Source organism: Lagenorhynchus albirostris, chromosome 10 (assembly GCF_949774975.1).
Source record: "Lagenorhynchus albirostris chromosome 10, mLagAlb1.1, whole genome shotgun sequence".
NCBI lineage: Eukaryota > Metazoa > Chordata > Mammalia > Artiodactyla > Delphinidae > Lagenorhynchus > Lagenorhynchus albirostris.
In genome coordinates, this window is record NC_083104.1 from 67579915 (window position 1) to 67604345 (window position 24431).

Consider the following 24431-nt stretch of genomic DNA (forward strand, 5'->3'; position numbering starts at 1 on the left):
TCCCCTGCATCGGCAGGCGGACTCTCAACCACTGCGCCACCAGGGAAGCCCTATGTCAGTGCTTTTGAGATGCAAATTACCATTTAAAATTTTACTCCGTTACATAGACTTTTAGAAGGCATCTATTTTCAAGAAAATCTCAGGGGAAAGTAATCTTACAAGTAAGAGTTTAAGTAAAAAACCTTTTATGTAGAAAGTCAATGTAAAATTCATAATCTCAAATAATAGGCAATATTGAATGTTTGCAGTTTTAGTCTTAAACTGATTTAGCTCCCTAAGCAGAGTATATATACTATTTCTGTAGTTTTTCTTTCCTTTTGGGGAAAGCATTAGTATTTTGTAGAGAATAGATAACCTGCTTGTTACTAGTGTTTGTAATAATAGGATTGTTAACTCATTGAGCAAACTTGTTCCATGCAGTGTTCCATGCTCTGGGAATGTAGCAGTGAAGAGAGTTCTACATGGAGCTTTTATTCTCGATGCAGGTGGTGGTGAGACAAGAATAAAGTAATCAAACATGTAGTAGTAAATAATGAATATATAATGATAAGCCCATTGGTGATCAGTGCTAGAGAGAAAAATGAAGCATGCAGGAAGACTAGGGAGTCCTGAGGTTTGGAGCATAGTGGATATTTTAAAATAGGATGTGCCTCAGAGAAGGATCTACAAGAAACTGGTAATAGTGGTTGCTTCTAATTGGGGGACTGGGTGTCTGGCAGACAGGGATGGAGATGAGACATACCTTCATTAATACTCTTTATTAGTGCCTTTTGAATTTTCTGTTATGTGATACATTCATAAGAATAAATTTTTTTTAAAGAGGCTACTGTGATGTTAGAGATGAGGGAGCAGAGAGCTGCCCTGCTTTGCTCAGTCCATTGGTACTTTCACTGTGGCCCAGGCCTTTTTAGTCAGAAGTGGTTCTTTAATTGTATTTTCCTATTAATAGTGTATTTTTGTTGTTGTTGTTAAAATGTTTTTAAAAAATTTATTTTTGGCTGTGTTGGGTTTTCATTGCTGCGCACGGGCTTTTTCTAGTTGTGGTGAGTGGGGGCTACTCTTCGTTGCAGTGCGCGGGCTTCTCATTGCGGTGGCTTCTTGTTGCAGAGTATGAGCTCTAGGGTGCGTGGGCTCAGTAGTTGTGGCACGTGGGCTTCAGTAGTTGTGGCTCACGGGCTCTAGAGCATAGGCTCGGTAGTTGTGGCGCACAGGCTTAGTTGCTCCGCGGCATGTTGGATCTTCCCAGACCAGGGCATGAACCAGTGTCCCCTGCCTTGGCAGGCAGATTCTTCACCACTGCACCGCCAGGGAAGTCCCTACTAATAGCATATTGAGGAATAGGACTTCCTAAGAAAGTAAGGGAGTTTTGAGTGGCAAAATGGGTAGAAGATGAAAAGCTATTATCAAATCTGATTTATTTTACATCATTAACAAGGCTGTGTTTGTCTTTCTAACATGGAAATGAAAACGTTGATAACTAACGTCTGGTGTGCTTCAGTTAAGTTTTTTAGAGAACTTTCAATCATTGGCATGAAAGCATTGAAGCTAAGTAGAGGTGTGATGGCCAACCCCATATGCTAGGTTGCTGCCTCTTCATTGCTGCATCTGAACTGCCATTGCAGGCTGAGTTGGGTATCTTTTACAAAAGCCAAAAGGACACACAGGTCCTTGGGTTAACTACTGGACAGACCTACTAGCTCTAGGGCATTTAACAAAATTGCAAAAGATAAAAGTAACTTTATTTTTTTACCTAGATCTCTGATTCTATACATCAAAGCAATTAACTTGTAACACTGATGCTTTTGAGGGTTAATCTTGAGTATTTTGTTGTTTTGTCCTTATTAAATGTAACTTTTTTTTTTGCCTTACGTGGGCCTCTCACTGCTGTGGCCTCTCCTGTTGCGGAGCACAGGCTCCGGATGCGCAGGCCCAGCGGCCATGGCTCACGGGCCCAGCCGCTCCGCGGCATGTGGGATCCTCCCGGACCGGGGCACGAACCTGCCTCCCCTGCATTGGCAGGCGGACTCTCAACCACTGCGCCACCAGGGAAGCCCAAATGTAACTTTTTTTGACTTTAGCTTTTATACTTGTAAATTTGGCAAGTATGGTTATTAATACCTGATGAAGGTAAAGGTAGAATCAATTTGGAATCTGAATAAAAGTTGTGTTATAAAAAGAATATAACAACATCAATAAAAATAATAAAGCAAAATCTTGTCTTTTAATGTTTGTTAAATCCTTCTAGTCCTTGTCTGGTGCATTCGTTTTCGTATTTCCAATAGCTATAATCATGAATTGGATCCCATTTACTTAACATTTTACAAACATTATTTTGTGTTGTTACTTTGTCTGGACGTGGTTTCATAGATGGTTTTAATATAAATAATTTCTGAGATTATATAGCTAGTTGTCTTCAGAGTAATGTAAAGTTAGAAAATTGGCAAAATATATTAACCTGTATCAGTAGTAATTTGGAATAAATATACTTCTCTAAAAAGCGTTCATTTTTAAAAGATTGCTTTGATCACTAATCTCCAGTTTTAGAGAGTCTTTATTTGTATATAATCAGAATTTTTAAGCTTGGAAAACCATTCTTATGTTATAACTCCTTTATTTATTGAGTAGAGCTGTATCAGAATTATAATTAGCTGTATAGTTGAAAAACCTTGTAATTTAAAGTGTAAATATTTAAGCTTTCAAGTTAGATTCAATAACAAGAAACCAAAATACTATAATAGTTGATTTCTTCTTTGTTTGAAGCATGAAATATTCCGGCAGGCTTTCAGGCTAATAGAACAGTTTCCAGAGATTGGATAAAACTGTTAGTTTATCACTAATACACCAATATTCTAGATTACCACAGTTGTTTTCTGTGAACTTTGTCATTCAGGGACAGATCATCATCTTCTGAATTTTCTAAATTGCCTTCAGGCTTCTATCTACTATATAACATTTCTTGCTACCTAGCTGTTACTTACAGAACTTACTCCCTTTAACTTGTAGGATAAGAGGGAGTTGAGGGTAGGTAAAATTCGTATTAGGTCAGTAGTAGCTATTCTTCTTGAGTGGGAAGGATAAAAGAAAGCTTAACAATTGATGAGGATTTAAAATTACCATTGATTTTAATGTAAATGACAGCATGGTCTGATAGCATGAATAATTTAATATAACTAGGTAGAACTGATAAAGTTTTTAAACTTACAGTTTGTTCATCAAAAATATGCTTTTTAAAAATTGTTTTCCATGAATAAATTGGAATTTGTGCTGTGAACCTTGGTAGCTGCTATTACCAAACCAGTAGTCCCTTTGTGAGGTATAAGATTTTTGTTCTGTGGTTAGTCCCAAAGGGCTATATGAGGAAATTCTGAAATAAAGGGCCAGATTAACTTAAAAACAAAACAAAACAAAACCAAAAACAAACTACTTGGTCTACTTGGAAGGGAATAAACAACTATGGGCTACAGTTTTTGCTTTTCTGCAATGCTAAATTTCAGCTCAGAGGAAATTCTTCATCAGAGCAATAAACCTTTGAAAATTGCTTTATAATGGAAACGCTGACAGACCATTAACTTTAGTGGTGCAGATGCACTGCTCTGACATACATAAGGTTGTCCCAAGTTGCTAAGTACAGTAAACCATGTTGGGCAGTGTACATCCCGTGGAAGCCTGTATGGGTGTATACAGTTTGTCGTGTTATGCTACCTAATAATGGAGAAGCTCAAACATATCACCTTTGACATGCAGGAGAAGTATCATTTTAGAAGGAAAGAGTGGTTTAGGCTCTGCTGATGCTGATAGCTCATTTTATATTTGCCACACTGGAAAAGGCCCAGGGTAAATTTAACATGATGCATTTAATCACCATTCCAATTACAGTGCCACTGAAGCACACCAGTGTTTTCTTACTACCAATTCATTGGAACTTCTAGGTCATAAAGTATCATTATTAGGCATATTGGAAAGTCTCAGCCCAATGGAAATGTGGATTCTGGGATTTTTCCAATTGCTTTGAAATAGTAACGGAGGCTGCTTGGATGTACATTTTCCCCACGTAAAATGAAAATTGGAATTTAAAGGGATTGATATGACAAAGTGAGAATCCTATAATGCCCCAGGGAAGGATGAAGCAGAAAGTTCACATCTAAGAGTAAAATAAGGAAAATGATGAAGACAGTTGGGTACTTCCATAGCAGCCTGCTTAACGACTGATATCCCTGCTAATAATAAGTGTTGTGAGAATTTGTCTTGTTTTTGGCGATATTCACAGCACCTAGCACAGTACTTGGCACATAATATGGGTGTCAGTAAATATTTATTGGATTTATTTGTATCTGTTTATTTGAAAGCTGTTTGGAGCTAGATTGTCAGGCACCTTGCTAAATGTTGTGAAGGTTACTAATATAATGTGTGTGTACATTTGTGTACATACACATAATATACATACTACATAGACATGTGCAGCTTGAATTAATCCGTAAAAGATTTCTTAAAGGCATTTTAGGTACAATTTGATATGCTGAGTGAGTATCATGAATTTATGCAAAGATTCAAGTGTATTTGGGCAGAATCATGTCATCTGAAATGTAAGTATACTATAGTAAAGAGATCTGACATCATAACTAGATTATAAATAAGTCTGGTGCCCCTGTATTCTAAAATCAGTGCTAATTGGACCAGGCTTATTTGCTCTGTTCTGTTTGATTAAAAAAGAATTTTTCCCCCCACTTGTCTGTGGCAGTTCTCAAACTTGGCCGCCCACCTGTATGGGCTTTTAAAAAAACATAAGGATTGTAAGGTATTAGCCCAGAGATTTTGGTCCACTAGGTCTGAGGCGGAGACTGGGAATATATACTGTAAAGAAATTTCCTTTCCTTGGGTGCTTACGTACAGCTAGTCTTCCCACACCGCTTCATTATGTACTTCAAAATGAGTGGTGACAATTACCTTGGACCTTTTGGGTTCTCTGGAAACAATAACCAGCACAGTAATTAATGTCTTGGTCTTATGCTGGTGGAAGAAAAGAAATGCTAGCATATGTCATATTGAAGGTCGTTTAGGATCAGTGTTGACTTTCTGTCCGTATATTTTACCAGAAAGCTATCATCAGGACAGTTTGGGGAAGGATATGATTTTCTTTTATTCCTGTGGCATATTCATAGAGTTGTAATACTAGAAGGTGCCTTAGAAATCATTTAGTTTATTCTCTTTCTTTTATCTTTGAGTTAACCTTAAAAATGGTAGGGTTTGAATCCCAGCTTTGTCTGTTATCTCATTTTCTGAGCCTTCATTTCTTATACTTAAAATGGGGGTAATAATACTTAACCTAGCTTATAGGTTTTTTAGGATTAAAGTGCACAAAAAATGCCTACTAGCATGTGTCTTGCATGTAGTAAGTGATCAACAAATGTTAGATTTTATGGCGTACCTGTTATATGATCTATGGCATACAGAAAAGCCAAAAGAAGTAGAAAAATACAGAAAAGCTAAAAGAAGTAGTTGAAATTCAAGTTAAATATGCTGTATACTCATAAACAGAGTTTTTAAAAAATGTGGTTAAAATACATATAACACAAACTTCATCTTTTTAACCATTTCAAAGTGCACAATTTAGTGGCATTTAGTACATTCACAGCATTGAACCATCATTACTCTCTATTTCCAGGACATTTTCATCACTCCAAAAGGAAACCTGTACCCAGTACCCATTAAGCAGTCACTCCCTATTTCCCCCTCTTTCCAGCCCTTGCAACCACTAATCTGTTTTCTGTCTCTGTGGATTTGCCTATTTTATATAACTTCATATGAATGGAACCATACAGTTTGTGTCACTTTGTGTCTACTTCTTTCACTTTGTGTGTTTTTAAGGTTCATCTGTGTTCTAGCATGTATCTGCATTTCACTTCTTTTTATGGCTGAATAATAAGTCATTGTGTGGTTATATACCATAATTTGTTTATCCATTCATCAGTTGATGGACATTTGAGTTCTGAACTTTTTGGTGATTGTGAATAATGCTGCCACAAACATACATGTGCAAGTTTTTGTTTGAACACTTGTTTGCAGTTCTTTTTGGTAAATGCCTATGAATAGAATTTCTGGTTCATGTGATAATTCTATATTTATCTTAATTGAGGAACTGCCAAACTGTTTTCCACAGTGGCTGTACCATCTTACATCCTGCCAGCAAGGCATGAGGGTGAAGGTTCCAATTTCTTCACATCCTGGACAAAACTTTAAAAAAATTATAGCCATCCTGTTAGGTGTGAAGTGTATCCCATGATGTATTTTTGTTAGATTTTTTAAAAAATTAGTTTTAAGTGTATACCATAATGTATACATAATGTATACAGTGCAAAATGATCATCACAAGTCTAGTTAACATCTGTCACCTTACATAGTTACCAAAAAGAATTTTTTTTTCTTGTCACGAGAACTTTTAAGATCTACTCACTTGGCAACTTTCAAATATGCAATATATTATTATTAACTATAGTTGCCATGCTGTTCATTACATCCTCTTGACTTATTTATAACTGGAAGTTTGTACCTTTTGCCCCTTTCACTCATTTGTCTAACTTCTACCCTCTCACTTCTGGCAACCACCATTCTGTTCTGTATATGAGCTCAGTTTTTGTTTTTTTAAATTCCACATGTAAGTGAGATCATATGGTATTTATCTTTTTCTCTCTGACTTAACTTCACGAGTATGCCTTAAAGGTCCATCCATGTTGCAAATGGCACGATTTCATTCTTTTTTATGGCTGAATAATATATTCCATTGTATATTCTTTTTTTATTCATTCATCCATTGATGTACACTTAAGTTGTTTCCATATCTTGGCTATTATAAATAGCTGCAGTGAACATGGGGGTACATATATCTTTCTGAGTTAGCTTTTCTGTTTTCTTCAGATAAATACTTCAGAAATGAAATTGCTGGATCCTATGGTAGATCAATCTTTAATTTTATGAGGAATCTCCATACTGTTTTCCATAGTGGCTGCACCAATTTATAATCCCACCAACAGTGTAAAAGGGTTCCTGTTTCTCCACATTCCCACAAACACTTGTTATTTGTTGTCTCTGTGATAATAACCATTCTAACAAGTATAAGGTAGCAACTCATTGTGGTTTGGATTTACATTTCCTTGCTGATTAGCTATGTGGAGCATTTTTTCATGTACCTGTTTCCATCTGTATGTCTTCCTTGGATAAATGTCTGTTCAGATCTTTTGCCCATTTAAAAATCAGATTAAAAAAATATGAGCTATATGAGCTGTTTATATATCCCACTTGTTTATTTTTGCTTTTGTTGCGTTTGATGTCAGACTCCAAAAAATTATTGCTAAGACCTATGTCAAGGAGCTTACCACCTATGTTTTCTTCTAGGAATTTCATGGTTTCAGAATTTCCATGCAAGTCTTTAGTGATATATCCACTTTGCCCACTTGGTTGAGAATTTTTATCATAAATGGATGCTGAATTTTGTCAAATGCTTTTTCTGCATCTACTGAGATGATCATATGATTTTTATCCTTCAGTTTTTAAATATGGTGTATCACATTGATGTGCACATGTTGAACCATCCTTGCATCCCAGAATAAATCCCACTTGATCATCATGTATTATCCTTTTAATGTATTGTTGAATTTGGTTTGCTCGTATTTTGTTGACAATTTTTGCATCTACGTTCATCAGGAACATTGGCGTGTAATTTTTTTAAAAAATAAATTTATTTATTTGTTTTTATTTTTGGCTGTGTTGGGTTTTTGTTGCTGTGCGTGGGCTTTCTCTAGTTGCGGCGAGCGGAGGCTACTCTTCATTGCGTGCATGGGCTTCTCATTGCGGTGGCTTCTCTTGTTGTGGAGCATGGGCTCTAGGTGCACGGGCTTCAGTAGTTGTGGCATGCGGGCTCTAGAGCACAGGCTCAATAGTTGTGGCACACGGGCTTAGCTGCTCAGTGGCATGTGGGATCTTCCTGGGCCAGGGATCGAACCTGTGTCCCCTGCATTGGCAGGCGGATTCTTAACCACTGTGCCAACAGGGAAGCCCTGTAATTTTATTTATTGTGGTGTCCTTGTCTGCTTTTGGTATTAGGGTAATGCTGGCCTTGTAAAATGAGTTAGGAAGCGTTTCCTTTTCTTAATATTTTTTGGTAAGTGTGAGAAGGATTGGTATTTGGTAGAATTCACCAGTGAAGCTATCTAGTCCTGGACTTTTGTTTCTTGGGAGGTTTTTGATCACTGATTGATTCAGTTTCATTCCTAGTAATTAGTGTGTTCATATTTTCTTTTTCTTCATGATTTAGTCTTGATAGGTTGTATTTTTCTAGGAATTTATCCATTTGTTCTAGGTCGTCAAATTTGTTGGCATCATTATGGTTTTGATTTGCATTTTGCTGACAACTAAATGACATTAGGCATCTTTTTGATGTGATTGTTGGTCATTTGTATATCTTCTTTAGAGAAATGTCTCTTTAAGTCCTTTGCTCTGGGACTTCCTTGGTGGTCCAGTGGTTAAGAATCTGCCTTCCAGTGCAGGGGATGTGGGTTCAATCCTTGGTTGGGGAACTAGGATCCTACTTGCTGCGGGGCAACAAAGCCCGCACACCCCAACTACTGAACCTGCGTGCTGCAATGAAAGATCTTGCGTGCTGCAACTAAGACCCGACACAGCCAAAAAAAAAAAAATAATAAATATATATATAAAGTCCTTTGCGCCACCCCCCCCCCCCCCAACGCCTTTTTCCCCCACTGGCTGCGCTGTAGGATCCTAGTTCCCCGACCAGGAACCTGGGCCCTTGGCAGTGAAAGTGCAGGGTCCCAACCACTGGACCACCAGGGAATTCCCTCCTTTGCCCATTTTTAAATTGGGTTATTTGTCTTTGTGTTGTTGAAAGCAGAGTCTTTTGATTATAAAATTAATTTATATACTATCATTTGGATAGAGACCTTATTTGGAAATATAACAATAAGGGGTTGACATTCTTTTAAAGTAACATTTTATTGCATGTTTTATTTTTATCTATTTTTTTAGATAAATGTAACTCGCTTCAATTATATAGCTTAGCCTGATGTCTTGCTCCCTGCGTCCAGTCTATACTAGCAGATAACCAAATTTATTCCTTTCCCAATTATTATTGTTTTACCTTGATATTTAAAAAATATTTATTTATTTATTTTGGCTGTGTCTGGTCTTAGTTGCTGTGTGAGGGCTCTTCGTTGTGGCACGTGCGCTTCTCTCTAGTTGTGTGCAGGCTCCGGAGCGCATGGGCTCAGTAGTTGTGGCGTGCAGGCTTAGTTATTCACAGTATGTGGGATCTTAGTTCCCTGACCAGGGATTGAACCTGCATTCCCTGAATTGGAAGGCGGATTCTTAACCACTGGACCACCAAGGAAGTCCCTGATTTTTTTTTTTTTTGATTGAATGTTTCTTTCCTTACTTTTTTGTTAACAATTTTATTGAGGTATAATTTATCTACCATAAGATTCACCCATTGTAATTGTACAGTTTGATGATTTTTAGTAAGTTCCCAGTGTTCTACCACCATTACCACATACAATTTTAGAACATTTCCATCACCCTGAAAAGTTTCCTCAGGGCTATTGGTGGTAAATTTCTTTGCCCACTTCCAGGCAACTCATCTGTTTTCTGTTTTCGTAGATTTGCCTTTACTTAATATTCCACATAAATGGCATCATAATATATAGAACGTTAGCTTCTTTCACTGAGATGAGTATTTTCAAGGTTCATCTATGTTGTAGCATGTATCCATAGGGTGTTCCTTTTTATTACTGAATAGTAGTCCATTCTATGGATAATACCACGTTTCATTTATCTATTCATTAGTTGATGGGCATTTGGCTTGCTTTTAGTCTTTGGCTGTTATGAATAACAGTCATGTACAAGTCTTTGTGTAGACATCTTCCTTCAACTTTTTTATTTTGAAAAATTTCAACCCCACAGAAAGGTTGAGATAAGTAGTATACTGAATGTCCATATACTCTTCACCTAGATTCACTGATTGTTAGCACTTGCTACCCATGCTTTACCTCTTTCTATAAATATACCTTTTCAGAACCATTTGCAGATCCCACAACAGTTTGCCTCTTAAATATTTCAACATGAATCTTATAAGAATGAGGACACACATTTTCATACATAACCACAGTATCATTGTCATATTAAAAAAATTAGCAAGAATTTTATATCAGCTATTTTATATACATATTAAAATTTTCCCAGTTGTTCCAAAAATGTCTTCTAGAGCTTTTTTACCCCTTTTTTCTAATCCAGGATCCAAAAGTGATTTTCTAGATTACATTCGGTGGTTGTTTTTCTTAGTCTCTTTTAATCTAGAATAGTTCCTCTTCCTCTCTGTTTTTCATGTCAGTGAGGTTTAGAAAAATACAGGCCAGTTATCCCTCCTTTTAGCTTTGTCTCATTGCTGTCTTATGATTTGGTTTTTTTTTTTGGTTTATTTTATATATTTATTTATTTTTGTTTATTTATGGCTGCATTTAATTTAAAATGTGTGTGTGTTGGGTGGTAGGCTGAAGACCTTTTCTTTGCATATCTGTCAACTGATTTGAGAGCCATACACTTTTTCTTGTGTTCACCATGCAAATAATACATCATCTGCGATAGCGTAGCATATGCCTTCTGGAACTGGCCTTCTGGGTTGGGACCGTCACTCTACTCCTTACTAGCATGTGAACTTACGCAAGTTAACTTAACTTTTCTGTGCCTCAGTTTTCTCATGTGAAAAATGCTGATGATAAAAGCACTGTGTTAATAATTGTAAAACATATACTAGCGTGAAATGGTTAACTCATTTAAAATATCTTGCTGGTGACTGGCACATGAATGCCTAAATAAATGTTTGCTAGTTAATTGACATCCAGTTTTGGTCTCATTAATGGGGTAAGAATCTAAAGACATTTATGAAGCAATTTGAGGGCACTTTTTAGATTTTTATGATTTGTTCCTTAGTCTTTAAGTTGTCTTGCTCATGCCTAATCTGGCAGCATCGTTTTGTTTTTTTTTTTTAAATAGCAACTTGTCTTTTAATCAAGTCAAAATATTCAACCTAGATTTCATAGAAATAATGCTTTCTTGTTGCACTTACTCGTTTAGATAGTAATTAAACTATGTGATCACAGCCACAAGTAAAATAGGTGTAATTGTAAGGCATAGACAGATTTTGGGGAAAAAATAACTGGTTCTGCAAAAACATTCAGCTCAAATGACAGGAGTGGAAATAAACCTCTATATTGGAAAACAGCTCTGCTGGCTGAGAGAGCATTTGGTACACTAACATTGGGCATGTTAGTCTGTTTTATGGAGGGTCTTAAGGGCACAGGTTAATATAGCCAGTTGAGTGGAGTCTTGTCAAGAAAACTGTTGTATTTGAAGAAGATGCTGCTGCTGCAGACTCACCATCTTAGGGCACCTACTGTAGGTTATTTCTTATGGGTCTGTTTTCTGCCAGATTACAGCCTTTCATCTTGGTTTTCTTGTGATGGTTTAGGTAGCATGTTTGTGAGAGGTGGCAAAGTTGTATGGCCAGGAGGATAGACTGACCCATGATTACCAAGTTCTTCTTAGAACAATTCAGTCATGCCTCAGCACAGGTCCTCAGCATTGGGAGAGGAGCTGTGCACTCTTAAGTTGAATTCTGTCAGATGGGTCCTGAGCTTCTGATACTTCCAGCAGAGTCTTAGATGGTGGGTGGTACACAGAACATGCTCACTAAGTTTGTGAATGGCATCAAGTTGGGTGGGATAGGTGGCTCAATAGACAACTGGATTAAAATTCAGAATATCTGATATTTTAGAAAAGTTGATGAATATACATAATATGGCATTCAACAGAATTAAGACAAGATAATTTTCTTAAGGAAAGTAAATAGCTGTGGAAATTCAGTATGGATGTAGGATTGGGTTTATACCAGTGGTAGTACAAAACAGTCCCAAGGTGATAAGAAAACTAGTTAATAAATAAGAGTCATGATGTCTTTGCATTTAAAACCATTGATAACAAGTCATATAATTGGAATGGCACTTAAAGAAATCCATAGGGGCATTCCTTCACCATATTTAGTTTTTGTCACAGTGTAAGCATTAAATGAAAATCTCAGGAAAATGTTCCAGAGTGAGAAGACTGAAAAATTAGGAAATAGTCCCCATCAGAAGGTTTTAGTAGATATATAGCCTAGAAATAATGGAGAGTTTAGTAATTCTTATTAGATTATATATGATTGTATTATTGTGTGATCATAGATTCATAGAATGTCAGAGGTCACTGGTTTAAGAAACTCATTTTGTTTTAATGGATGAGAAAACACAAACCTGAGGTCACACATTCAAGACAGGCCCTTTCCTCTCAGGTCACTGTTCTTACCACTTACCCCTGTGGCAGCCTGTGTTTTTATTCTGATGACAAGATTATTAAAGCATTTACAATAGTAGGAAGGTTATAAAGTAAGACATTAGATATTAATGTTTTTGAGGTTTAGGAGGCAGTGAAACATGACACGCAAAGAAGCAGTGGAACCTCTTGTGGTCATAGAACAGGGATACTTTATCTTATTGAGGCAGGGACAGAAAAGATGTACTCTTGAGTTTCCTTCTAGCTCTTTCTCTTTTTCTGCTGGGGGTTTTAACTGCTCAGGTTGATTACATGGAGAATTTTCTTTTGCAGACTTTAGGCAATCTTGTATTTTGTGGTGAATGACTAAAATAGTCAGGAAATGGAAATTTTAAACTTTGAACTTTCTTCCTTTTCACTGAGCATTGGACTGGGAATAAGGAGAGCAATTTCTCTTCTGTTGTCACCTTTCATCCATTTCTCATCTAGATTCATGGTAGGTGTGATCCCAATCCTTTCACCTGCCCCAACCCCCACTCCCCCCGCCCCAAGAATATCCTGGTAGACTGATGTAATATATGAAATGTTCAGAATTTGAACAAGATGAAAGGTGCTATTGAAGTACAGAAGACATTTTTTTGATGTCAGTGACGGTAACTGCACATTAAAAATATTTTGTTTGTATAGTGCTGGATATTACTTTCTCTTCCTCCATATTTAGTGGATACTCTTTTGGTACCTGAGTCTTAACTGAATGACATGAACTGAAATGTTACATCTTGTAGATGTCTTTTTACCTGGATGTTTTCCAGCTGTTAGAAGCACGTTACGCTTTTCTTTCTTAGCTGTACAGTACCTGTGTTAGCCTGTTTATTAACCTTGCAGCTTGAACCCTTGTAACTATCATCTCCCAGGTTTATGTCTCATTTTCTGGCAAAGAAAGATCTAATAATAATGTGTTAGGTTTACTTTTCATCTTTTATTAAAATTATCCCGTGTTTGATCTGATTTTCCTTAAATATGGATAAGTGAATGCCTCTGTTCGCAAGCCTAAATTGTCTTAATAATAAGAGTAGATAAATGCACACTTCACCAGGATGAAGCAGAAATATTTGTCACTTGGGTAGGACAGGTACATATATAATTCTTCAGTAGTTTTTATGTAATGATGGTTGCAAAGATGATGGAAAATGCAAGGCTCACTATTTTTTCTTAGAAGAAGTGGTTCTTTTGTATAATTATTAACCCATTACGGAAGTTTCGTAGCCAGTTAATTATTTTGATCACTATTCAGGTGAAAACATTCTGACTTCCATAAATGTAGTGTCTCCTAACCCTCACCTATTTGCAGCAGCACCATGGCTAGCCAGGAGAAAAATAAGGACAGGGAATACCTCACTGTTCTCTCTCTCTTAAATTTTCTGTTCTCAATTTAATTCTCAGGTATCTGTTTCTATACCAAATGGTTGGGAAAGCTTCTGTGTGTTGTTTTCAGAGCAGCATAAAGAATTCCTTTTGTAATGAACCAGTAATAGTACCTAATGTGTAGAATTTTAAAAATTGTTTTTTGTACCAATAATACTTTATTGAGCTATAATTTATATACAGTAAAATTCACAATCTTATATATATAATATAGTGAATTTTGACAAATATACACACTTATGTAGTCACCACCAGATCAAGATACAGAGCATTTGCATCACTCCAGAAAGTTCACTCTTTCACTCAGTGTGAAAGTTCACACTTTCACTCAGAAAGTTCTAGAAAACTTCCAATAAAATGGATAGGAATAGGGCTTCCCTGGTGGCGCAGTGGTTGAGAGTCCGCCTGCCGATGCAGGGGACATGGGTTCTTGCCCTGGTCCGGGAAGATCCCACATGCCGCGGAGCGGCTGGGCCCATGAGCCATGGCCGCTGAGCCTGTGCTCCGCAATGGGAGAGGCCACAACAGTGAGAGAGGCCCGTGTACCGCAAAAAAAAAAAATGGATAGGAATAACTTAGGGGAAAAGTTTAATAATCAGCTCGTATGCAGTTTCTTTAAGTAACTGGCCAGCAGTGAGCTTAGTCTTCTTTTTTCCCCTGCTGTTTTCTCTACTATAAAAGTGAATTCTGCTGAGCATTATTTTCCTCCAATACAGGGTTTGAATTTCCTAAAATATTACGTATATTTGAAAATGAAGAGATCCAGATATAAGGCATTTCTCCATCTTCTCAATAAGAAAAAGAAGTGTTTTGGTCAACATAAATATAGAAATTTTTAGGGGTATAGACGAAATAATTAAAATGTTAAATAGTTAATTATAATAATTGCATATATATTAAAAAATCTTTTCTTTAACTTTTTCATTTTGAGATAATTTAGATTTACATGCAATTGTAGAAAACGAATAATACAGAGAGATCTCCTATATTCTTCTCTCAGTTTACCCCAGTAGTAATTGCACATGCATATTTAAGAATAGGTTATACTATCAAGTTCCATGTATTTGAATTTATTCCTAATATACATTTAAAGATATTACTTTCCCACAGTCATTTTATGAAACAGTTATTTGAATGCTCCACATCTTCACAGCCATGAATGTCTTTAATATTTATTTACTGAAACCACATTTAAAGGTATTGGCCCCGTTTTTCAGTTATTTACTTCCTTACAAGTTGTTTGAGATATGGAGCATTTAAAGAATCTGTAAATGTTGCTCTCTGTAAGTTTTATCTGAAGCCACAGAATTCATTCATACAACATTAGGAGAATTGCCATCATTTTGATGTTATTTGTGATCTTCCTAACTTTCCAAGGTTTTTTTTATTGCATTTCTTTCTAAATGATCTTCAGAGGCCTTTTTCAGGTGGCAGCTACCTCTTGTAATTGTGACATCACACTCCAGGAATAAGTACTTAATCTGTGTTTAAATCTGTATTTTACTCCCTTTTGAAACTTGTTTGGTGTAATAACCTTGACAAAGCATCCAGCGCTAGTGTTATGTGATGTTTTTCCAGACTTCAGTGTTTATGCCCAGAGATGAGAACTTCCCTGTCTATGCCCAGAGGTGAGAACTTCACTGTCTTGCCCCTTTCACAGACTCTGACTGGATGGACGTCCCTGGGAGTTTGATTCCATTGGTAGGGTCTTACTCTTTTGGAATCCCAAATGCCATTCCCCTGGGCATGACTGCTCGCTTGGAGTTTTCACTTCAAGGTTTTTGGGAAGCCTTTTCTTTTTTTTCTTTCTCCCCTGTTTGTATTTAATATAAAATTATTGATGCCTACTTCAAAAGTAAGGATTTAATTGTAAAACAGTTCCTGCTTCTTGAAGGATAATTTTAGGGAAGAAAACCTTTCCTTATGTTTGGGCATATATGGTAAGACAGCTGCAGCCACTGTATACAGTATGTGTTAGAATTGATAGGGTCATTAAGTTTCTCTTATGTGGAAAAATTATTTGCCATTTTTATTCAGTTCATTGTATTTTTTTCTCCTGCATTTCTACAAAGGATTTACGTTTTAATATTTCTTCTTCTTTTTATCAGTTTATTGATGGCCATGCCTCATTTTGTTTTAATCGTTAGGTAGTGCTGGGCTAGCCTTTTAGTGATGTGTACAGGGCCACAGATGATAATGTGACTTGTTTTACATCTGTATATCTTTTTAGTGCAGGGACTTAAAACAAAGAAAACCAGAGGTGTGTGCTATGTCCTTCCTGTCCTTGAATTTGGGTAGAAAATGTTAAGACACGGTTCATTACAGTACCTTACCTGGAATCTAAATTATTACAGTGAAATTAGCTTTTAAAGTAGCATGACCCATATTGCTTACATTCTAGCAACTAATCCCCCTTAATAACAACTCCATCTTTTCCTTTGTAATATTCCCTTAAAAAGAAAACTTTGCAGATATTGTCCGAATGATTTAGAGTGATGTATAACAATTCAGACAGGCTGGATGCACTGTTGAAAGCCTCCTTTGTCATTGCCTGCTAGGATGTCATCTGTTTGAACTGGCCTTTTTCTTGTTTGCCTGGGGTGAGCAAAGAGTGATGATTTAGTAGAGTTGTTTGCTGCTTTCTAGCTGTTGTAGGAAGTTAAGACTTTCTGGCTTAACGTGTATGAGGTGGCACGTGGATTGTTACTAGGCTTTAATCATCTAATCTTACTTCTAAGGTGACTGGAATGGTTTTTAGAGTGGAGGAGGCATTGTGGTTTGTTTTATTCCTTCTCTTCCTTTGCATGTATATGCACATCCCTGCCCAGCTCCCCTCTCCTTCCTCTGGATTATTGAAGGAGATTGAATTAGGAAATGTGACTCGTTGGTTTTTACAGATTGGTTTTCTTCATTAAGAAGGAAATCCCTGTGTAGTCTAGGTTTTTAAAAATGTTATGATCCATGCCTTACCTAGAGAAATTTAGGGTGGAATGGCTGGAATGGCTTGGCATAGTTATGTATTGGTACTTTTGTTTTTCCTTTTGACTCCTCTTTATTTTTTTTGTGCCTCAGTTTCTTCCTCACTGATACGATGACAGGGTTGTTTTCTATTTCCATATTTGTATTAAAATATTTGGGGGGGGGGACCTGGCATGTATGCATTTTTCTGAGTGGTGAGAGTTAGTAGTGTTGTATGAATGTCAAGAAAATGCTGTAAATAAAATGTTTTTAGAATTCTCAGAAATTAGGAATGTTCTTTTAATTCCTTGAGACAAACTAGCTGGAAGATTAATTTATTTTTCATTAAAAAAATTAATATCCTTCAGAATTAGAATTTTTTTTAATTTCAGAAGAAAACACATGATTAAAGCAGAATAACCATTTCTCCCATTAAACAAAGATTTGAAATTAATTATTTACTTAATGTTGGTCGGAGTGTATTGAAAAAAATACTTTCAGATGCTTTTGATGAGTGTAAATTGGTAGAACTCATCTGGGAAGTAATTTGGCAGTATTTACCAAATCATACTTTTTCATCTCAGTAATTCTCCTTTCCAGAGTCAGTTTTTTTTTTTTTTTAATTTTATTTATTTATTTATGGCTGTGTTGGGTCTTCGTTTCTGTGCGAGGGCTTTCTCTAGTTGCGGCAAGTGGGAGCCACTCTTCCTCGCGATGCGTGGGCCTCTCACTATCGCGGCCTCTCTTGTTGCGGAGCACAGGCTCCAGACGCGCAGGCTCAGTAGTTGTGGCTCACGGGCCTAGTTGCTCCGCGGCATGTGGGATTCTCCCAGACCAGGGCTCGAACCCGTGTCCCCTGCATTGGCAGGCAGATTCTCAACCACTGCGCCACCAGGGAAGCCCCCCAGAGTCAGTTTTAAAGTTACCAGCCAAAGATCTATGATCAAAGACTTATGTCCAGAAATGCTCATTATAGCAATATTTATAATAGAAAAAATCTGGGGAAAAGATTAAACATTCAACAGTAAGAGAGTGACTATAGTGTTAGTATGTAATGGACTATTACAGAGCAACAAGAATATTTTTGGAGAATATTTAATGATATGGGAAATATCACTAAACATAAATATAAAATGAAATTTACATATTTTAATTATATATTTTTGGTGAGTTTTGTATTTTATATATACAAAAGAAAATATGCAACGTGTATGTTATAAAGCATACATGTGAACATACCACACAACTTTACCAGTACTGTTAATATAATAAATTCTTATTACATATATCCATAAAGATAAAAAGGCATTATTTCAGAATGTTAACAATTCTTATGTTTGGAAGAAGGATTATGAGTGATCTTTGGCTTTTGCTTAAATGCTTCTGTTCTTTTTCTAAATTTTGTACAAGGGACATGTATTTTCAAAACCAGAAAATATCACTAAACATTATTTATTGAAAGAAAAAAAAAATTTAAGCTGGATTCTTTGCAACTCCATCTCATGGGAAAGAAAATTCTGAAAGTGTCTGCCACCTGTTATCTCCTGAGTGACAAATCATGGCCAGGTACAGAGGGTGGCATTATCTACCATTTATAGATATTACAGTGTGACAGAGCTCCTGAGAGATGACAGGCTGACAGCGACAGGAATTGTGGATGCCGTGTCTTCTAGGAGGTGTTTGAATGACCTTTACAAAATATATATTAAAAATTTACTTAGAATTTTCATGGTTCATGCCTTCAAGAGAGGATTCATTTCTTCACTTAACGAGTATTTATCGGGTGCCTGTTAAGTACCAAATGAGGGTCCAAGAGGGTATTTGCTCTTACGATACTTATATTCTGGCGTTGAAGGATAGTCAACAAGCAAACAGGCCAGTGGTGAGGTATCAAAGAATGAGGTGTTGTGAACAGGAAGATGAGTGATTTAAATTGGGTGGTCAGGTGAAACCTACTGAGAAGGTTTGAACTAGGACCTGAGTGACAAGAAAGAGCCAGTCCTACAATGATTTAAGAGTAGAGGGAACAGCATGGGCAAGAGCTCTGCAGTGCGTTCTACAAACAGATAAAAAGGTGAGTATAGTTGAAGTGTGGTACGTGAGAGGAGCAAAAGACAGAACATGAGAGGACTTAAGGCTTTAGTTAACAAGTTTGAATTTCATACTAAGTGCCATAGGAGGGCTTCCCTGGCGGCACATTGGTTAAGAATCTGCCTGCCAACGCAGGCGACACGGGTTTGAGCCCTTGTCCAGGAAGATCCCACATGCTGGGGAGCAACAAGCCCGTGCTCTGCAACAAGAAAAGCCACCACAATGAGAAGCCTGCACACTGCAATGAAGAGTAATCCCCGCTCGCTGCGACTAGAGAAAGCTCGAGTGCAGCAATGAAGACCCAATGCAGCCAAAAAGAAAACCAAACCACTAAAATATAAATGCGATAGGAAATTGGCATTAAGAAAGAAAATAGTATGATATAACTTTAAAAAAAAAAGATTACCCTGGCTGCTATGTGGAAAATCGTTGTCAAGTATGGGAGTGGGAAGACCAGTAAAATGTCATTTACAGTGACCTATGTAAGAGCATGGTGGCCAGAGTAGAAGCATTGGCAAAGGAGAGAAGTAGATAGATTTAGGTCTATTTGAAAATAGAGCCAATGGATCTTGCTCAGTACTGTGTATGAGAGACTGCAGGAAAGAGGGAAATCAAAGTTGGTGTTTTGGATTTTGACTTGAGCAACTTGGAGGAAGCTGTTTGCTATTTATAAAGGTGGACAAAATGGGTCAGCGGGTTTTGGGGGAATATTGAATGTTCTAGTTTGAAATGTTGTGACTGAGCTGCATGTAAAGATGTCAAATAGGCAGTTAGATGTATGAGTTTGGAGCAAGGTGAAGAGGTTTGGGATGAAGGTAAACAATTGTGAGTCTTTAGTGTATAGATATAGTATTTAAAGCCATGGGACTGTGTGATATCACTAAGTTGGAAGTAGGGATAATGAGGACCCAAGTCCTGGGACCTCCAATTATAAGGCCTTGACAGTGGAGGAGGAGCCAGCAAAGGTGGCTAAGAGGGAGCTGTTATGTGGGAGGAAAATGGGGTGGAGGGTAGGGGTAGATTTGATCTGGGATCTGAGTGACAAGGCAAAAGTAGAGAGTTTCAAGAAGGATGGATCTAGTTGAATGGTGCTGAGAGAGAGGGAGTAAGATGAGATCAGGGTCATAACCCTGTGTATCAGTTTTCTGGGGCTGCAAATTACCACAAATTTGATGGCTTAAAACAACAGAAATATATACTCTTAAGTTTCTGGAGCCTGGAAGCCCCAAATCTGTCAGAACTGCCTTCCCTCCAGGGGGCTTTAGGGAAAAATCCTTTGCTTGCCTCTTTCTGCTTCCAGTGGCTGCTCCAGTATTCCTGGGTTTGTGACCACATTCCTCCAGTCTCTACCTCCATTTTCACATTGCCTTCTCTCTGTGTGTTTCCAAACTTTCTTTTCCTCTCACAAAAACACTTGTAATGCCATTTAGGGCCCACCTCAATAATACAGAGTAAGCTCAAAATCTTTAGCTTAATTCTTCTGCAAAGACCTTTTCCCCAAATAAGATAAATTCCGGGAATTGCAAATTTCAGGGATTAGGATTTGATATTTTTGGGCAGCCATTATTCAACCTACTAAACCTTGGTTTTAGAAACATGGTAGCCATTGGATATCTCAGTAAGAGCAATTTCTCTGGAACATTGGAGATATAAGAGAATCATATCTACCTTTCATGCTTGTGGCCACATAGAGAACTCTATTTAGTCTACCCCAAGACTGTGCAGGTGGATCACACTGCGTTTTTTGGTGGTTGTATGCCTGTGGTTAGCTTCAAGATTTACATGTTGAACATGAGAAAGGAGCAAAGTTCTCAGAAGCCTCTGCCATTTTTTTCACATTCAGTGTTTCTGACATATGTGATCCAAGTTGGCATTACCAGTAGCTATTACTTCTATATCCAAAATCTGGTTCTTTCAGATTTTAGACAACATCTCTGTTTTGATTAATAATATCAATATCTGTATTATTTCTTTTGTAACCTGACTGATGACTGTGTTGCTGAAAAGTTCTTACTCAGAAAGTAGAATAGATGTCATCTAGGTAATATATAGGTATAGTGGGCATTTAAAATACATCAGCCATCTGAAGAGAGATAATGGCAAGTCGAAAAAGTTGCTCTTGTATTTTGCCGTTTTTTCTTACCAGCTTTGTGAAACACAGATGTTAAAACTGGCACACTTGGTGCCCAGCTGCCCTCAGTAATTCTCTGCAGGCTGTCCATGATTCCTGCTGGATCATGGGGAGCAGCGGAGGATAAACAAGTTATCTCTGGCTCTCTGTGGCACTGCATGGGCAAGAGATAGCGACCACATCAGGAAGAGGCCTTCCTCCCTGGGGGTAGTTCTAGCAACAAAGGAATTCCTTCATCCCCAGTTCTTCCTTGAGTTGGAACTGAAATGACTGGCAGCCTTGGGTCGCTTCCCTGTGTATATATATGTGTATTTGGAGGGTCGGGCAGTAGTTGTGCTTCCTCCAGATTAAAGGCTGTACTTTTTCCAGGAGCTGCCTTGATTACCGTAGATTAAATCTTGTTTGTGGGACCATTCTCCCAAACCACCAGAGTGTGTTCATCTAAACTTCTGTATTGAGGCAGAGGCCCTAGTTTGGCATGGTGAAAACACAGGCTTTGGAATTAGACCAGGTTCATCTACTTACTAGTTCTGTAACTTTGGCAAGTTATATACCCTCTTGGAGACTCAGTTTCCTCATTGGTAAAATGGGGTCGAAGGCATGTGCTATTATGCTTACCACGTGGTAGGCTTGTAATAAATGTTAGATGCCACTGTTAATACATCTCTTTGTCTGTTTTTTTCATTTTTATTCATTTTGTTGATACTTAAATTTCCTTACTGCCTTTGATGTCTTTATATTACGCAGACTTCTAAAGAAAGATCCACCTGTTAACATAGCATCTCTTTTGGGAAAGAGAACTAGTGATCCCTCCTGCCTCCTCTCCCACCCACCCCCCCCTCATTTTATCACCCTATGACAATTACTGACAGTTAGATCTTGGGTCCCAGTACATTGGAAGACAATCATAGTCATCAGGGAATACTTCCCGAGGGAGGCTTTCATTAATTGTTAAATTAACTGTGGAGGGCAGAAGACTGTTGCCATATTCCATGTGTAGGAGTGGCTCTGGGAAGACTCAGATGTTGGGAGGGGAGTTGCTGAGGAATGAAGCTGTAGATAGGTCAGTTTACTCAAGAAAGAGTATTCTAGGAGGCTTTTGTAGTTAGGGTGGCCTTTGGAGTTAGCTCAGACCTTAGGTAAGATACCTCTGCAGTTAGTTCCCCAGCTGTGTGACCATGGGCAAGCTGCTCACCTGTTAAATGAGGATGACTGTATGTCCTTGATTTCGAAGACCACTCAATTTAATAACATCTTGGAAGGAGGTGGTGGAAACATTTCCTCATTAAATTATTCATCACTTGTAGCCAGTGGTATGATATTTCCTGGTTGTAGAAATGTTTATGTGATTTTTTTAAAAGGTGTATTTTAGAAACGAAGCACTCTGGTAATGCCCAGTTTCAGGAATGTTGGGAAGATTAATAAGATAATGTATGTTAAGTGCCCATCCAAGTTAGTACTCAATGAATTGTAGTTATTATTAACAGATGAAGGGACATGAAAAATAATTTGATTGGGAACATCTGAAGAAAGAATTTTAAATGGCAAGGTCATAATATGACCAGGATCTGAAATTGGACTGGAATGAGGGGAAAGAGGACAAAAGGTCAAGTAATATTATAGAGGTAATTGAGTGTGTAAATAAGGAGCAAGTTTTACCTCTTTACAGACAAAATTTTCCCTTTTTTAGTGATGAGTCTGTGGTGTATGTTCTAATGTAAACAGAGGGAATGTGGCAATCATGTGGGATAAATTCACTCCTCTGTTATCTTCTGGGCATATTACAGTATTCCTGAACTTGCCCCATATAAGCTGCTAGTCACAAAAAATAAAGCATTGACTAACTCACAGATAACAAACAAAAAAGCATTTTATTTTTGTTGTTTTGTTTTTGTTTTGTTGTGGGGGAGGGTGGCTAGCTGGTTAGGGACTTCTCATTAGTTTATTAGTTCAGTTGCCTGGCCAGGAAATTCTTTGCCTATGTTTCAAACATCTTTATGTTTTGATTAGAGTGATAACTGAATTTTTAGCTCTTCTTTCTTTTCTTTCTTTCTTTTTGCCCCAGGTCCAGCAAGACTATGAATCTCTGTTCCAAATGCTTTGCTGGTAAGTGCAGAAAAAGGGTTTTAAATTTATTTTCTTCTTTTGGTTGTTTTTAAGGCTGTCTAAATTATTTTAAGACTGTCTACCCTTTTTTGGGTTTATGCATGGGGTTTTATTTGCTTGTGTGTGAAAGCAGTTTCTCGTCACTAAGTTGCTTCATATACTTGCTTGGGACTGTTGAAACAGTCTTCCCTGAGTGAAATGAAATCTTGTGTGTACTTGTACCAAACAAACTTTCCTCAGTTTACAGTTGTTGGCATATAGTGCAATTGTAAACACTTGTGTTGTAGTAGGGTAAAATATATATGTTCATCTCTGATCTTGATTTGAATGATTAATGGTGAATGTTGCTTTTACCAATGAGAATACAAGAGAAAGAATATTTTCAGCTTGGAGTCAGGAAGAGAATAATGCTGAATTAGGCTTTCTAATCCAATCCCTCAATGAAATCACCTTGGGTAAGTCACTTAATCTCTTTGGGCATTAGATTCATCATTTGTAACATGAAGGGCTTAGGCTTGATGTTTGACAAGGGCCTTTTCCACCCCCTAAATGCTGATTGGTTGACTCCTTGAATTATGACTCCTTAATGAAGTTAAAACCTTCAGGTGTTTTTTTAAAAGAACTTCACATCTAATGATCTTACGTAAAATAATTAAGTCTTACTAATTAGGATATGTTTAAGTTTCATTCTTTATTACTTTTTATTACTTTATTGTTTTGTCTAAGACAAACCTGGACACAAGTTAAAGTGGTAAGGACAGATTTTAATCAGTAATATACCGCTGCAATAGGGAAAAGGGGACTTGTGCAGAGGGAAATGGGCATTTTAAAGGGAGAATGAAGGAGTAGGGGAGGGGCTGCTAGCTTGGCTCAGTATAATCAGGCGAGTAGAAAAATCACAAAGGATTGGTTATTGTAAATGAGACTGGCAGGGTCTGTTGGTTGACAGTTATTGAAGTTAGGAAAGTTAGGATTTTATCCTCCTACAGAGATAGAGATTGAGACCCTGTTCTTCCTGATGATTACATTTAAAGGAATGGCTTTCATGTCCTTGAGAAAGACACTCCTGAGTGATAGAGTTGTAGGAGATACACATATACATCTCAAAGGGACAGAGGAAGGGTTTACAATTTTAAACCGTTTTTAGTAAATGCTCTAAGATAGGGTAGTCAGGGGCCTGTAGTCAGCTGTTTGTTGGAACAAATCTTAAATTCTTTTGGCAGCTTTGAGCTTTCTCAGACAGGCACTTTAAGAGGGACTAGAATCACCCTAGGGAAGGGGCCTTAAGCTGTCTGAAAACTGTGTTAGTGGTTGTTTAAATCTGTTAATGTGGGGGGATCTGAGTGTATAA

General features: G+C 37.4%; 1 protein-coding gene across 1 annotated transcript in view; it reads left to right on the top strand.

Moving 5' to 3' along the window:
* The window catches only part of ZFAND3 (zinc finger AN1-type containing 3), a 324296-nt gene that overhangs the window by 92455 nt on the left and 207410 nt on the right, over positions 1 to 24431 (top strand). The window contains exon 2 of the mRNA XM_060162773.1: positions 23040 to 23080. Within this exon, the coding sequence (XP_060018756.1) occupies positions 23040 to 23080 (41 nt within the window). The remainder of the gene's footprint in view (positions 1 to 23039; positions 23081 to 24431) is intronic.